The sequence below is a fragment of the Chiloscyllium plagiosum genome, unplaced genomic scaffold (genome assembly GCF_037043375.1).
Source record: "Chiloscyllium plagiosum isolate Xiang-an unplaced genomic scaffold, Cpla_swu_hap1 HiC_scaffold_6, whole genome shotgun sequence".
Taxonomy (NCBI): Eukaryota; Metazoa; Chordata; class Chondrichthyes; order Orectolobiformes; family Hemiscylliidae; genus Chiloscyllium; species Chiloscyllium plagiosum.
Window position 1 is genome coordinate 72030934 of NW_028270144.1, and position 17527 is coordinate 72048460.

Below are 17527 nucleotides of genomic sequence, written 5' to 3' on the forward strand. Positions count from 1 at the left end.
GCTTGAGATAGAGGATCACTCACAATCATATTGAATGGCCGAGCAGCTGTGAAAGTCCCTATGGCCTAGTCCTGCTCCTACTTCCTATGTTTCTGTGGGAATTTCCCAGGAAATTTGATCTCATGATGGTCAGTTATCTTGCTCCCTGGCGCTCCCTACCAAAGTCTCTGATTCTGAGCAAGAGCAAGAGCTCAGACAGTTCCAATGTACCTACCTTGGTAGTTATCGAGGAAACATTAGTTAGAAATCTTCTATCTCATAGGCAATAACAGAACCAACTCCTGACTCCCTGAACGCTTTCATCCGCCTTCCTCCCCCAAACCCAATTACTACCGTGCTTCCAAGAAAGACAAGTGATTGGCTTGCTGGATCAACCCGATCCCTCCCAAACCAATCTAAGTTAACCACCTTCTGGAGGGGATACCCCTTCCTGATAAGAGTTAACTATACTCTGGCCTATCTACCCACTACTGCACCTACCACCTCACCCATCTACCCACCTGCCATCCTATCTATCCATTTCTTCAGTTGTCCTTTCGCCCACTCTTCAGGCCACCCTTTCATCCATTCATTAGCACGGACCTTTAAAAATACCAGATAACAGGCAGTGACAATAAAAAGATGTGTCCTGTCTAATCCTGATTCTGCAATGCTGTGACAGAGTTCTGTGAGCAATGCTGCACTTGGCATTTCTCTGAAAGCTGGCTCTCATGACCCAGAAGAAATGTGAAGCAATGCCAAGATGGGCAAGTTTGAATATAGACACAACCTGATGTTGGTGCTGTTCCTTTGAAGATTTGGCCATTACCTGCTCACTATTTGAGTATCTGCTCAATACTATTTGAATGTGAAGTGCTTTGAGATGTTCAGTAGTTTTAAGAAGTGTTCGGGAAATTGTGATGAAAGATGTTTTAATATATTTTTGCAGTTCAGATTTTAAAATAATGGAGCATATAGATGTGGTCAGTTTTGTGAAGTTTTGTTTTGGAAGATCAAAATTGATTTGGAACAGTGGCCTAAGTAAGTCAGTTCCATAAAACATTTAACTATAGTAGAACGCTTGAGAGAATCCCTATGGTGTTGATAGATAAAATGTTTATCATACTGGATTTATGACAGAATAAACGTTAAGACAGTTAGTTTAATTTTAGTTTCAGAACGGAAGGTTCAAGGTTTTACCCCTGCAGAAGATTTCTCCCTGCAAAAAGAAATCCAGAGTTCCGAGAATCGGTGACTCTTGCTGAAAAATGTTAGTATGGAGCTTCCAAGTTGGGAAAGTGTGGATCGAAATCTTCATGTTGTTAGAACGTGAAAGCTTAGACCATCAGAATTGTTTGAGGTTCATGCCAGCATTCTCTCTACAGTCGATGGGAAAGACACTGGAAAGTATCAGTTAGTTAATGACTTAAAATAGCTGAGATTGGAGTGACATTTCTGTAGAACTGAGGTGCTCTAACATATGGCTTGGGGAAATGTTTTAAATGCTGTCTTGATGCATATGTTAAAATCTTTCTGACTGTACATCTAGCTTTTTGCCTTTGGTATAATGAATTTACGTTCTGCTTTTAAAAAATCTGCACAACCTCATTTGACTATGTTGACTATCTCATTAACCAATTGCAAAAAGAATCCATTAAGCCAGGTTTCCTTCAGGGATCTGACTTGACCACAATTCCCATTACCTGTATCATAGCAAAATGCTAGTCTGTCTTTTTTAAATTTTATGATCTCTTATAATTGGCAAAAGGACTGTGAACAAACCCTTTAATATTAAGACAATACAGCATTTCTCAAAATTTGATTCAGCATCTCATTACTGTAATCTCACTTCCTTCACTGGTAGTGTCAGGAAATTCATTCATGCATGCTAATTTACAAATGCATTGAAATATTGCTTGAATTGAGAAATTAGCATGCCTTCATACAGGAACCCATCTGTCCCAAGGGAGCAAACATTCTGATTGAATATGGATATCAATGGGTTAGAGTTAAGCTTCTGAAATTTTTTTTGGTGGTTAGAAACCTCTACTGTGCACGAACCCATGTGCTACTCCAACTTAAAATTTTATCCAATAAAGTAAAATACTGCAGATACTGGAAACCTGAAACAAACATAGATAATGTTAGGAGACAGTGAGGACTGCAGATGCTGGAGATCAGAGTCGAGAGTGTGATGTCTGAAAAGCACAGCAGGTCAGGCAGAAGGGTTTATACCCGAAATGTAGATCCTCCTGCTCCTCGAATGCTGCCTGACCTGCTTTTTCATCACCACACTATCAACATAGATAATGCTAGAGAAACTGAACAGGTCTGGCAGTACCTGTGGAGAGAGAAACAGAGTTAACATTTTGCCTGGTCTGACTCTTCTCCAGAACTTCAGAACAGATCAGACTAGTGCAACCAGATTTGTTAACAGTTAGAACAATATGTCAGAGCGATTATATTTGACGAAGTATTATTTATACATGAGAGTAGAATCAATCCGCAACGGACTAAAACATCCATTTCAAGATGTATTTCTTGCAGTTTCATATTTGATAGCACTTATTAGTAGTTTGAGATTTTTTTCTGAGGCAACTTGAATTTTGATATATATTCCTGTTTCACCACCAGAACTAAATCGGAGCAATATCAGCCTATGCTATAACATCTACGAATGTTGTAATTTTTGAAGTCAACAATTTAACTCTGCATATGGTGAAACCAACACAGTTGAGCATTACTGTGTTCCTGTATCACCCACCTAATGGATCGATAATCAAAAATGGGAAGTTTATTTAGAGAAGATGTATAAATCTTGGGCTAAAAATAAATAATTAAATAAATTTGGTGTGTCTGAACTTGAGCTTTTAATTATTCCAATGTTGTTATGTTTTTTTCCAAGTTCCTTTCAAACATGCATCTTTTTACAGGCTCAAAGCTAGATATAACTTGCACAGTATTGGCTGACCTTCCTCCAAAAACTGAAATATTGGTCTATTGGCTAGCTAATCAAAGTTACATTGAAGACTACAGCAACAGCACTAGAGTTACGGAAGTTCAAACGTATGTATTGTTAAAATGATTAAGTAGAAAATAATAGCTTTTATGAAGCATTTGGAGATGTAATTTATTTTTGAAACTTTAGGGTCATGCCCTCTTCTGAGCATGAAACCTCCTGTTACAACAGACACTGTATTGCATCACAAGTTCAAAACAGCTTCATTTTGTTTTGTTTGCTATGTGAGACTTATGAATTTAGACACATGCATGTTGGTTAATTATTCATAGGAAAGTAACTATTGCATTAGTCTCAACGTAAAGTATTTGGGTAATTGATAGCACGACTGATGTAATTGGTTTGCCACTCATTATAGTTTTCCAGGGTTACGGCAAAAGAGGCTTTGAATTAATAGTTGCTTTGTAGGACAGAACTTGGTTGTGGCTGAGAAGAAAAACAGTTCCAAAAGCTTGCAGTTACATTCATGAGAACAGATGCAAGAATTTAAAATTTCAAACAATCACAATAATTTACATGCCATGAGGAAAGAAGTGTTGATTGGTTAACAAGTCAACTCTGGTTAAGACATTCTAGGAGAAAGTGGGGACTGCAGATGCTGGAGATCAGAGCTGAAAATGTGTTGCTGGAAAAGCGCAGCAGGTCAGGCAGCATCCAAGGAGCAGGAGAATCGATGTTTCAGGCATGAGCCCTTCTTCAGGAATGAGGAAAGTGTGCCAAGCAGGCTAAGATAAAAAGTAGGGAGGAGGGACTTGGGGGAGGGGCGTTGGAAATGCGATAGGTGGAAGGAGGTTAAGGTGAGGGTGATAAGGTGAGGGTGATAGGCCAGAGTGGGGGTGGGCGCGGAGAGGTCAGGAAGAAGATTGTAGGTTAGGAAGGTGGTGCTGAGTTCGAGGGTTGGGACTGAGACAAGGTGGGGGGAGGGGAAATGAGGAAACTGGAGAAATCTGAGTTCACCCCTTGTGGTTGGAGGGTTCCTAGGCGGAAGATGAGGCGCTCTTCCTCCAGCCGTCGTGTTGCTATGGTCTGGCGATGGAGGAGTCCAAGCACCTGCATGTCCTTGGTGGAGTGGGAGGGGGTGTTGAAGTGTTGAGCCACGGGGTGGTTGGGTTGGTTGGTGCAGGTGTCCCAGAGGTGTTCTTTGAAACGTTCCGCAAGTAGGCGGCCTGTCTCCCCAATATAGAGGAGGCCACATTGGGTGCAGCCGATGCAGTAAATGATGTGTGTGGAGGTGCAGGTGAATTCGTGGCGGATATGGAAGGATCCCTTGGGGCCTTGGAGGGAAGTTAGGGGAGAGGTGTGGGCGCAAGTTTTGCATTTATTGCGGTTGCAGGGGAAGGTGCCGGGAGTGGAGGTTGGGTTGGTGGGGGGTGTGGACCTGACGAGGGAGTCACGGAGGGAGTGGTCTTTTCGGAACGCTGATAGGGAAGGGGAGGGAAATATATCCCTGGTGGTGGGGTCTGTTTGGAGGTAGCGGAAATGACAACGGATGATACGATGTATATGGAGGTTGGTGGGGTGGTAGGTGAGGACATTGCCATAGAGAAAGCATTGGTTAAGACATTGCCATAGCGAAAGCATATTTTAAGCTCCCCAAATTTCACATAAATATAAAATAGTGTAATGCTTGACTATATGCCCTTATTTTGCAGAGAGCTGGTCTCTCTGCAAATGAATATATGTCACTTTTTTTGTTTGAAGATCAACTTTGACTTGGTTGTTGGTGTAGATTTTTTTTAATCCTAACATTAAGGATTGTTAGGCAAGTGTTGCCCTAATATGGGTCCTATTCAACAGTAGATGATTTGCTTTAGAGATTGCAAGTATGGCTGCCTCAGTACAGTTTGCAGGAGCAACATGTTGTTCAATTGAATGAGCCAATTGTTGAGATGTATGACACATGTACCTGTAATCATACCAATAAGAGTATGACCTCACCTTTGCCAAACTGCCTGCCGCAGATGCATCTGGTCATGATAGAATCTGTGGAGCGAGCATTACAGAATCCTTGTGGGGACAAGTTCACGTTCGCATTGAGGAAACCTTCCATTGTGTTGTCTGGCACTACCACCACGCTAAATCAATCTGATAAAGATTTAGAAAAGTTCCAGCAAATCAAGACAGGACAACCATAAGGCACTGTGGGCCAGCAGTAATGGAATTGTTTTCAACTACAACCTGTCACCTCATGCTCTGGCAAATCACTCAAAGCATCATTACCATTAGCCCTGGTTCGGTGAAGAGTACAGGAAGGCATGCTAGGAGCAACACAAGGCATACCGTGAAATGAGGTATCAACCTGACAAAGCTACACCACAAAGCTATTTCAAGGCAAGAGCAGTAAGTGATAGATAGAGCTAAATAATCCCTCAATCTGTTGGATCAGATCTGAGCTTTGCAGCCCTTCCATATCCAGTTATGGATGGTGGTGGATCAATAAACAACTCTCAGGAGTCAGATGGTCCAAAATATCATCATCTCTATTAATGGGGAGCCCTACACATCAGTGTGGATGACATGGTGGGAAACATCAAAATTAGAGTCATAGAGATGTTCACACGGAAACAGATCCTTCGGTCCAAGTTACCTTTTGAAAAAGTAACATAGAGCATTGATGAGGGCAGAATGGTGGACATGATCAATATGGACTTCAATAAGATGATTGACTATGTTCCCCATGGGAGACTGGTTAGCAAGGTTAGATCTCATGGAATACCGGGAGTACTAGCCATTTAGATACAGAACTGGCTCAAAGGTAGAAGACAGAGTGGTGGTGGAGGGTTGTTTTTCAGACTGGAGGCCTGTGACCAGTGGAGTGCCACAGGGATCAGTGCTGTGTCCACTATTTTTCTTCATTTAAATAAATTATTTGGATATGAACATAGGAGGTATAGTTACTAAGTTTGCAGAAGACACCAAAATTGGTGATGTAGCGGACAGTGAAGATTACAGTGGGATTTTGATCAGATGGGCTAATGGGCTGAGGAGTGGCAGATGGAGTTTAATGTACATAAATGTGAGGTGCTGAATTTTGGGAAAGCAAATCTTAGCAGGACTTATACATTTAATGGAAAGGGGGGTGCTGGAAAAGCACAGCAGGTTAGGCGGCATCCGAGGAGCAGGAAAATTGAGGTTTTGGGCAAAAGCCCTTCATCAAGAATGGAGGCTGTGCTTTTCCAGCACCACTCTAATCTAAACTCTGGTTTATAGCATCTGCAGTCCTCACTTTTGCCTACTTAATGGAAAGGTAGGTCCAAGTGGGTGTTGATGAACAAAGAGACCCTGGAGTGCAGATTCATAGCTCCTTGAAAGGAGAGTCACAGGTAGGTAGGACATTGAAGAAGGCATTTCGTATGCTTTTCTTTATTGGTCAGAGCATTGAGTATAGGAGTTGGGAGGTCATGTTGCGACTGTACAGGATATTGGTTAGGCCACTTTTGGAATATTGCATGCAATTCTGGTCTCCTTCCTATCGGAAGGATGTTGTGAAACTTGAATGGGTTCAGAAAAGATTTACAAGGATGTTGCCAGGGTTGGAGGATTTGAGCTACAGGGAGAGGCTGAATAGGTTGGGGATGTTTTCCCTGGAGCGGCGAAGGCTGATGGATGACCACATAGAGGGGCACGGATAGGATAACTAGACAAAGTCTTTTCCCTGGGGTGGGGCAGTCCAGAACTTGAGGGCATTGGTTTAGGGTGAGGGTGGAAAGATATAAAAGGGTCCTGCGGGGCAACATTTTCACGCAGCGGGTGTTGCATGTATGGAATGAGCTGCCAGAGGAAGTGGTGGAGGCTAGTACAATTGCAACGTTTAAAAGGCATCTGGTTGGGTATACGAATAGGAAGGGTTTGGAGGTATATAGGCCGGGTGCTGGTAGGTGGGACTAGATTAGGTCGGGATATCTAGTTTGTCAAACATGCAAAATGAAGAATCGATCCTGGCCTCCTCTAGAGTTGCAGTATTACAGACATCTGGCTTCAGCCAATTTGATTCATTCCATGTTTATTGAGAAATAGCTGAAGACACTGGATACCACAAATGCCATGCAATCCTTACAATATTTAAGCAATTGTACTGAAGGGTTATGTTCCAGATCTTGCTGTGCCACTAGCCATGCCTTACCAGCACAGTTCCAAATCTGGCATCTATTTGAATGTGTAAAACAGTCCAATAAAGTCCTGTAATAGAAAGCACTTAGATCCAACTCTGGCATTTATTACCCCAAGAGTCTTCTCTTGATCATCAGTTACGTGTTGGAGGGATCATCAACAGTTGTATGAACTGGCAGTTCCTCAGCAGTACTTTACTTACTGATGCTCGTTTTTGGGTTCTGCCACTCAGTTCCTGATCTTATTATCGTATTTGATTAAATATGGACAAAATAAACTGATTCTGAAGTTCTCCAGTTCTAGAGAAGAGTCATACTGGAGTTGAAACATTTAAATCTGTTTCTGTCTCCAGATGCTGCCAGACCTGTTGGATCTTTCCAGCATTCTCTGTGTTTGTTTCAGATTTCCAGCATCTGCAGGTTTTTGCCTCTATTTGTATGTCCAGAGGAGTTGTGAATGGCTTAATGATGAACAACTGCCATACAAGCAAGTCACAAGAATAAAACTGAAGGCAACAAAGATTTTTTAAAAAGGTGAATTGGAGGGGCACGTTATGACCTCAGGTTGTTTGATCCAGCATCCAATCCAGGTTATTAAAACAGAAGGTTCATCCAATGATGAGGTGCTGTTCCTCAAGTTTCGGCTGAGCATCATTGGAACACTGCAGGACATTGAGATCTGAAGGGGAGAGAAATGGAGAATTAAAGTGAAGGATGATCAAGAGCTTGGAATTACCCTTGCAGATTAAATGGAGATGTTCTGAAATATTGAGCAGATTATGTTGTGAGCCTTTAATTCTTTCAGTGCACTCGTGCTTGGGTGGTAAGTCTCATGTGGCTCCAATTAAAGAAAATTGTGTACTTCATTGAGAAAACAAGAATTTCATAAGAAATAGTTTTCTTGGTAGCTTGTTTGGAGACTCTTAAACATTGTGATGGAGATTTGCTGATGTCACATGCCACAAGTATTGCTCATAATCATGGCCCTTGTTAAAATGTGATTAACCCTATTGTGGCTGTATTAAGCTGTTCACTTTATATATTAATGATCTGGATGAAAGGACTGGAGACATTCTGGTGAAGTTTGTCGATGATACAAAGTTATTTGGACAAGTAGGTAATACTGAGGAGGTGGGGAGGCTGCAGAAAGATTTAGACAGTTTAGGAGAGTGGTCCAGGAAATGGCTGATGAAATTCAACAAGAGCAAATGTGAGGTCTTGCACTTTGGAAAAAAGAACACAGGCATGGATTGTTTTCTGAACAGTGAGAAAATTTATAAAGCCGAAGTACCAAGGGATCGGGGAATGCTAGTCCATGATTCTCTAAAGGTTAACTTGCAAGTTGAGTCCGTGATTAAGAAAACAAATGTAATGTTGTCATTTATCTCAAGAGAGTTGGAATATAAAAGCAACTATGTGCTTCAGAGACTTTATAAAACTCTAGTTAGGCCCCATTTAGAATACTGTGTCCAATTTTGAGCCCCACACCTCAGGAAGGACGTACTGGCACTAGAGCATGTTCAGTGGAGATGCACACGGATGATCCCTGGAATGGCAGGCCTAACATACGATGAACAGCTGAGGATCCTGGGATTGTATTCATTAGAGTTTAGAAGATTGAGGGGAGATCTAATAGAAACTTACAAGATAATGCATGGATTAGAAAGGGTGGATATGGGGAGACCAGGACCCGTGGGCACAGCCTTAGAATTAGAAAGGGTCATTTTAGAATGGAAAAGAGGAGACATTTCTTCAACCAGAGAGTGGTGTGTCTGTGGAAGTCATTGCCACGGAGTGCAGTGGAGACCGTGACATTAAATGTCTTCAAGGCAGAGATTGATAAATTCTTGATCTTGCAAGGAATTAAGAGGTATGGGGAGAGTGTGGGTAAGTGGAGTTGAAATGCCCATCAGCCATGATTAAAATGGCAGAGTGGACTTAATGGGCTGAATGGTCTTATGGTCTTACTGTGATCTTGATGCTGTTTTATGACCGATTAAGTAGTCAAATCAGTGAGCAATTGGTTTTCTTATTTCATTGACAAGGGAAACTCTTAGTTGTTTGAAAATATTAATGTATTAGTATGGTGTCTTTAAGCTTTGCATGCTTTCATGTTGGAAACTTCCTTCTCATTCATGTTCCTTTGAATTAATAGTGAAAGAAGAGAAAAAGAAGCAAGTTATATTGATGTTCACCTGAGTTTTTCAGAAATTAAAACAAAGGATTTTGAAATAAATTTTGTGTGTGTCGTCTTAAGTGAAGAAATTGATCAAGCAAGCTTCATTTTCATCAAGCCAGCAGGTAAGTTCTTTCTAATTTAGAACAAAATGAATTGGAATATCAATTAGTCCATGATTTAATTTTATAGCTTGTAGAAAAGATCATCTCTCATTCTATAAAGGTCTTGTATTTAATCACAACCACTTTGGAAAATAAATAATGTCTCTTTATTCATTTTGTTTGCATCAATTTGGATGTTTTGACTACATCTCTGAGACATGTACAAAGATGCTAGGCCATTTAATAAGATAGGAGCCCGTGATGTTGGGGCAGTATATCAGTGAAAATGATACATCTCTCAATTTCTAGCTACCTGTATGCAGAGTGAATATTCATATGTGGATTGCTTTACATAAGGTGGTCTGTGTATACTGGGAAGTATAGTTTGATCTTAAAGGGTTCTGTCAAATAGCCATCTCAAATGAAAGATACTGTGACAAGTTATCCCTTTTTCTTTGCTGCAAGATATCCTTGACACCCGGATCCCAAACAATTGTTGGACTTCAGTATGCTAAGACTTTATTGTGGCTGAGGCTGTTTTTCCTAATTCCACATTCCTGATGAAGGGCTCCTGCCCGAAATGTTGATTTTCCTGCTCCATGGATGCTGCCTGACCTGCTGTGCAGTTCCAGCACCACTCTAATCTTGACTCTAGTCTGCAGCAGTCTTCACTTTCGCCTATTTTTACTAATGTTAAGACAAGCTAAACGTTAGCCAAAAGCTGATAGGCCAGGATGATAATCTGATGAGAGGAACTGTTTGAATTCATAAAAGCTTTCTGAAAAGATAACTACTTTGTAAAAAGTTATGTAATCCAGTGAAGTTAAAAATTGCATAATCTTCCTGACAATAAATTCCTTGTTTTGTTATGATGCCCAAGAATGTTATTGTTTTCTATCTCTTTAGAGTCCCCTCCAAATCCAAATGTTCTGCAGTTTTTGGAATAAAACTTTTGAGATAATGCCAATAATTGTTACTCATAAGCGGTCTTCCCATTTAGTGGCTTTTTGGTATCTGTTAGAAATCAACTGAAGTCCATTGATGATATAATTCAGTAAGTAATATGTAGCCCTGTTTAATATGGGAATATTCCAGACTTCAAATTGTTCTGCTAAATACTTGTATTCTTAGCTCTTAAATCACTCAGATTACATTGAATCTTGAAAGAACCATCAGTAAATTGAACGATTATGGTTTCTGTAATATCCGATCCATAATCATGATTAAGATCTGATCACATGAGGAAAACGTCTGCTTAGATTAGCAATGTATAAAACTGCATGAAAGACTCCATTTATAACATTATTGCCCCACCTTAGCAATGCTTCTGTAAAATCCCTTTCCACATTTGTGATTGAGCAACATTTCATTTGTGCCCATTCATTTCTGAAAGACTTTACAACTACTTACATTAGGTAGAATCCCATTAGCTAGGAAACTTTGATTGTAGCAAGTGATCTCAAAGGAACTTTCACTATCTATTACATATAGGAAAAACAGGGGAATTTGAAGCTTTTATCAGCATATTTACCATTTAAAGCAATACCTTCCTATCATCAAGTGAAATAAGAATTACGTAAACCAGAGTTGGGTTTTCTCTCTAAATATGTTAACACCTAACATCTCTGAATACTCTTGGTGTTACATCTCTTCATGTAAACAGTAATCTGTGATAGCACCACCATACATAGAAGCTAAAACGGAGTACAGGGGCAACACCCATGAATGTAGAAGCCTTGCCAACCATCAGTGAAGTTAATTCAGCAAATATAAATAGTTTTAAAATCTTGTGCGTCTACATAGGTCTAGTTAAAACATATTACTTGTGGTTTTCCAGTGACTACTGTTCTATGAAGGTGAGCAGTAGCAAAATTTATTTTGGTGTATATGTACAGAGATGAGTCATACTGTTGCCTCATCTGTCCCCATTATATTCTGTCAGTAAATGGGACAGATTCAGGCTCAATTCAAATGAGCAGAACTACTTCTTGAGATGTTTGTGCAATAAAGAAAGGTGACCCAGAATGAAATTGTTTCAAAATAAGGATAATTTTCAAATCTTTTAGGCAAGAGTGTTCTTTAGAAGCTTATTACATTTTCATGATAAAATATTGTACTTAGTACCAAATATTGATTAGTGTTATCTGTAGTAACTCATTATTTTCTTTGTAGTCTCAAATGTCGCATCAGATTTTGTGGTTGCTCTAGTTGTGCTGATGAGTATCATTCTGGTGAGCATTTGCACACGCAAGTTTATAAAATCCAAGCATCCACTGAGATATGCAATCCTAAAGTGAACACTAATCCAGGTAAGCACAATCCTTTGATCTAGTTAAACCTATTAATATGTTAGCTTGTAGGGTCTAAACCAAAATTCACTCGTGAAATATTAAAATCTTTTGGTTTCAAGTTCTTATGGTTACCTCCAAATAGATATTAAACCACATTTCAAGTTTAATAATTGAGTATAATCAATATAACCAACAGTTTAAAGCTGAGTTATGCAAAGCTAAATCTATTGTTGACTTTGAAATATCATGGTTACAAGCATCTACAAATTATGGATGAACAAATCTAATTGAGGTTTCCATACTATCAAAAGCCAAGATTCTTTTTTTTTTATTTGTTCACAGATTTGGATGTTACAGGCTGGGCCAGCATTTACTGTCCATTCTGATTGCCCTTGAATTGAAAGGCCTGCTAAGCCACTTCAGAGGGCAGTTAAAAGTCAACTATATCGCTGTAGGTCTGGAGTCGCATGTAACCCAAACCAGATAAGGGTGGCAATTTCCTTCTCTAAAGGACACTAGTGAACCAGATGAGTTTTTCCTGAAAACCAACAATGGTCATCATTTGACTCTGAACCCCAGGTTTTCATTGAGTTAAAATTCCACCATCAGCCATGGTGGGATTCGAACACAGGTCTCCAGCGAATTACTGGGTCTCTGGATTAACAGTACAGCAATAATGCCATGAGGTCGTTGCCTCTCCTACACCATGTGGAGAGGCCACACGGGTAAAAACTGGTGGTTTCCTTGTAGATTCTGGGTGGAGGGCTTTCTCAACGATGCAGTCTCTGAATGTAGGGGTTACCTTTGCTTAATTAGAGTCCATTCTTTGAGATCTTTCAAGACCTCCTCCATGATGGTTGGCCATGGCCAGTGGCTGTACCTGCAGTGAGTAGAACTCCTAATGATGCTGGGGGAGAGGAACTGCCGACTCCTCAAATGGCTGGCAGTTTTGGGAGGGATGGTTTTGTGATAATGTGTCTAGACTACTAATCTAGACTAATGTTCTGGGGAAATGGGTTCAAATCCCACCATGGAGATGGCAACATTTAAATTACAAACACCCCAGAATTTAAAAAAAAGAACCCAGTCTAAGATGACCATATAACCACTGTCCATTGTCATAAAAACCCATCTGGGTTCACTAGTTTCCTTTAGAGCAGGAAATCTACCGCCCTTACTTGGTTTGGCCTACATGTAACTCCAGACACACTGAAATGTGGTTGATTCTTAACAGCCCTCTGAATAATTAGAAATGGGCAAAAAATGTTCACCTGAATTCTTGATCCCAGGATCAAAAAAGAACCCCTTTTTCATCACTGGTGGAATAGCAAGGTTGGCACGCTAAGGCTATTGCCTATTGAAGGATCGGGACCGGACTCTGGGCAGGAAGGCATTCCTCAACATCACACACCCTGACTGAATGACAAGAAGTCAATGAGCTCTCCACACTTTCAATCCCTATTTTCCCTTGCTTCAATTCCTTTCATCCATCTGCCACCTCCCAAACCACTGCTATAAAGCTGACCAAGACCATAAACGTAGGAACAGAGGTAGGCCGTTGAGCCTGCTCCACCGTTCATGAGATCACGGTTGTTCTGATAATCTTCCACTCTACTTTCTTGCCTTTTCTCCATGCTGTTTATGCCCTTACTGATTCAAAAATCTGTCTATTCAGCCTCGAATATACTAATGACCAAGCTTCAACTGCCCTATGTGATAAAGATTTTCACAGATTCACCACTCTCTGAGAAAAGAAATTCCTTTTCATCTCTGTGCTAATTGGGCAACCCCTTCGGGCAACATCGTGGCCCAGTGGTTAGCACTGCCGCCTCACAGCACAAGGGTTCTTGGTTCGATTGCAGCCTAGAATGACTGTATAGAGATTGCATGCTGTTCCCGTATCTGCATGGGTTTTCTCAGGTGCTCCAGTTTCATCCCACAGCCCTCTGATGTGCAGGTTAGGTGGATTAGCCACGGGAAATGCAGGCTTCGAGCGATAGGGTGGAAAGTAAGTTTTGATGGGATGCTGTTCGGAGGGTGGGTGTGGATACTGCCTTGGCTGATGGTGCAATTTGAATTCACTAAAAATCTGGAATAAGCATCTAATGATGACCATAAATTGATTTTTGGTAAGACATATCTCATTCACTAATGTCTTTAGGGAAGGAAGCCACCAGCCTTGCCTGATCTGGCCTACATGTGACTGTAGACCCACAACAATGGGATTGCCATTGAGATAGGCAATGAATGCTGACTTAACAGTGACCCCCTCATCCTGTGAATGAGTAAAAAAAATCATTATATATACTCTTGCTTCCAAATGCATTCTCTCTAACTTTTCAGGATTAATTTCTATATGCTATTGTACTGCTGTACTTGCTGAGGGGATTTCCATTTGATTCTGACTAGTTTGTCTTTGTTGCTTTCTAGTTTCTGTTGAAGGTTTGAACAAATATCCCCCAAAACTAATTTTAAAAGTCATATCTTTTTCCTTAGCAACTTTCTCTGGTTATGCTGGTTTTATTATTGCTACCTAATTGAATTCTCATCTCTTGATAGAACTTTGAGCTCAATATACAATGGGTTTTTCTGTCACCATTGCTTCTGCAACCATTTCTATGCCTGGATTCCTCCTCCTGTACTGTGCACTTTTATTTTCTCTTTCATCCTCAAGTCTTTAGAATTTTCATTCCACCTGAAACCCTGCCCCTCGCTTCTTAGTCAAAGACCATCAAACTGAAACATTAATTATCTTTTTCTCTCCACAGATGTTGTCCAACCCGATTTCAAGGATTTTCTTTTTTCAGTATGTTAAATGGTTTATTTTGTTTTACATGTACTTGGAAGTTAAATGCATGTTTCGTAACCAACTGCATAAGTTTATGAAAGTTTTGTCTTTACCTTGGAAATTTCAGATTGAATATACTTTATATCACTTCAAGGAGCTTGATATACATAATATACCAAAATCTCTTCCTTTCAAGCTATAGTCATGTTAAAATGCCATCTTGACATCCTTGTTTGAAGCACTTACTGCATTATGGTGGGAGCAGCTAGCAAAATTTGAATTTGATGGATTCTGAATTCTGATAAACTGATTAAAACTTGTGTTGGGATCTGATGTGAAAATGGTCCTAATGGTTATTATTGCTATTGTACTTGTGATCTTGGAATTTTCTTCCTATTCATTTCATTCGGTGGTAAATTATGAGCTGGTAATTAGGAAGTAGAAGATCCATGCTAGTATATTGGGAACTACAGCCATTGTATATGCTGCACTGTACGGCAATGTTGATGTGATGCTATGTTTTGAGAATGTATCTTTTGTTTTTCTGTTTTCACATAAAATGTAAAAGTATCTTGCAATTTCACATTAGTCACAGAAGTGAGATTATGCTTGTATTCCTTTCAATTGTCAAGATTTTTATTTCATGGACATTAAAAGAATAAAATTTTACAAGAAGCAGCAAGCTTAACATAATGTGATAATATTACATTATTGTTTAGACTTATTAAAATGGATAAATTTTATTGACAATTGGTTTGATTGAATTTTTTGAAGAAACAACAAAAAGGATTAATGAGGATAGAGCGATGGACATGATCTTGTATGGACTTCAGTAAGGCGTTAGACAAGGTTCCCTGTGGGAGACTGGTTAGCAAGGTTAGATCTCATGGAATACAGAGAGAACTAGCTCTTTGGATACAGAACTGTCTCAAAGGTAGAAGACAGAGGGTGGTGGTGGAGGGTTGCTTTCCAGACTTAGAGGCCTGTGACCAGTGGAGTGCCAAAAGGATCGGTGCTGGGTTCACTATTTTTCATCATATATATAAATGATTTGGTTGTGAACATACAAGGTATAGTTAGTAAGTTTGCAGATGACACAAACAACGTAGGTATAGTGGACGGTGAAGAAGGTTACCTCAGATTACAACGGGTTCTTAATCTGATGGGCCGATGAGCTGAGAAGCGGCAGATGGAGTTTAATTTAAATAAATGCGAGGTACTGCATCTTGGAAAAGCAAATCATAGGAGGACTTATGCACTTAATAGTAAGGTCCTGGGGAGTGACAAAGAGAATTTGGAGTACAGTTTTCATAGCTCCTTGAAATTTGAGTCACAGGTAGATAGGATAGTGAAGGCGTTTGGTATGCTTTCCTTTATTGGTCAGTGTATTGAGTACAGGAGTTGGGAAGTCATTTTGAGGCTATACAGAACATTGTTTAGGCCACTTTTGGAATATTGTGTGCAATTCTGGTTTCCCTCCTATCGGAAAGATGTTGTGAAACTTGAAAGGGTTCAGAAAAGGTTTACAAGAATGTTGCCAGGATTGGAGGATTTGAGCTATAGGGAGAGATCGAATAGGCTAGGGTTGTTTCCCCTGCAGCGTGGAGGCTGAGGGGTGACCTTTTAGAAGTTTATAACATCATGAGGGGCATGGATAGGATAAATAGACAAAGTCTTTTCATTAGGGTGGAGGAGCCCAGAACTAGAGGTCATAGGTTTAGGGTGAGAGGGGAAAGATATAAAAGAGACCTATGGGGCAATCTTTTCATACAGAGGATGGTGCATGCATGGAATGAGCTGCCAGAGGAAGTGATGGAACCCGGTACAAATGCAACATTTAAAAGGATGGGTATGTGAATAGGAAGGGTTTAGAGGGATATGGTCCAAGTGCTGGTAAGTGGGACTAGATTAGGTTGGGATATTTGGTCAAGATAGACAAGTTGGACCAAAGGGTCCGTTTTTGTGCTGTACATTTCTATGACTCTGACTCTCTCAATCAATTTTGTTTTGATTTTATATTTTGGTCCAATTGTTATTGACACACGTCTTTAAGTTTATGCACTACTTACATTGCTTACTGCTGTTACTGTGACTGCAGTAGCTACAGATGTCATCCCTATTGTAAGGGACTAATGCCAAGAATGAAGTGGTTGTAGATAAGCTCAGGACCCATGAAGGCTGACATTGAGTGGAGTACCGAGCGAGTGCTGCATATGAAAAGACCAAAATGATGGACAGGAATTGGTTCCTTTGTGGGTGGCAAGGTGGCTCAGTGGTTAGCGCTGCTGCCTCACAGCACCAGGGTCCCAGGTTCGATTCCAGCCTCAGGCAACTGTCTGCGTGGAGATTGCATTCTCCCCATGTCTGCGTGGGTTTCCTCCAGGTGCTCCGGTTTCCTCCCACAGTCCAAAGATGTGCAGGTCAGGTGAATTGGCCATGCTAAATTGCCCACAGTGTTAGAGGGAAATGGGTCTGGGTGGGATACCCTTCAGAGGGTGGGTGTGGACGTGTTGGGCCGAAGGGCTTGCTTCCACACTGTAGAGAATCTAATCTGGGAGAAGATTTGTAGCTCGGGTGCTCATTGTTGTGGTTCTGTTCGCTGAGCTGGGAATTTGTGTTGCAGACGTTTCGTCCCCTGTCTAGGTGACATCCTCAGTGCTTGGTATCCTCCTGTGAAGCGCTTCTGTAATGTTTCCTCCGGCATTTATAGTGATTTGTACCTGCCACTTCCGGTTGTCCAGTTCCAACTATAAATGCCAGAGGAAACATCACAGAAGCGCTTCACAGGAGGCTCCCAAGCATTGAGCATGTCACCTAGACAGGGGACGAAACGTCTGCAACACAAATTCCCAGCTTGGCCAACAGAATCTAATCTAAACCCTCTGCTATTCAGAAATTCTGCAAATAAATAATCCTACTATTCTAATTCAGCTTAAAATCTCCTGGGCGAGAGAGAAAAAGAAAACAATAATTCACTTTAGAAAAGTCTCCCTTCAATCCCAAACGCAATGAAAAATGAACTTCAGGAGAAAAAAATGACCATGGGGTAAATGATCCAATC

At 40.5% G+C, this 17527-nt stretch overlaps 1 protein-coding gene across 2 annotated transcripts in view; it reads left to right on the forward strand.

Annotated features, from left to right (window-relative positions):
* The window catches only part of LOC122550651 (interleukin-1 receptor type 2-like), a 33754-nt gene extending 18544 nt beyond the window's left edge, over window positions 1–15210 (forward strand). The window contains exons 3-6 of one of the 2 annotated variants that reach the window (XM_087988116.1): window positions 2913–3045; window positions 9263–9408; window positions 11560–11696; window positions 12021–15210. In XM_087988116.1, coding sequence (XP_087844242.1) covers window positions 2913–3045; window positions 9263–9408; window positions 11560–11684 — 404 coding nt within the window. In that variant the 3' untranslated portion in view covers window positions 11685–11696; window positions 12021–15210. The remainder of the gene's footprint in view (window positions 1–2912; window positions 3046–9262; window positions 9409–11559; window positions 11697–12020) is intronic. The other variant, XM_043691729.2, reaches the window with a different exon arrangement.
* The last annotated feature ends 2317 nt before the right edge of the window (window positions 15211–17527 follow it).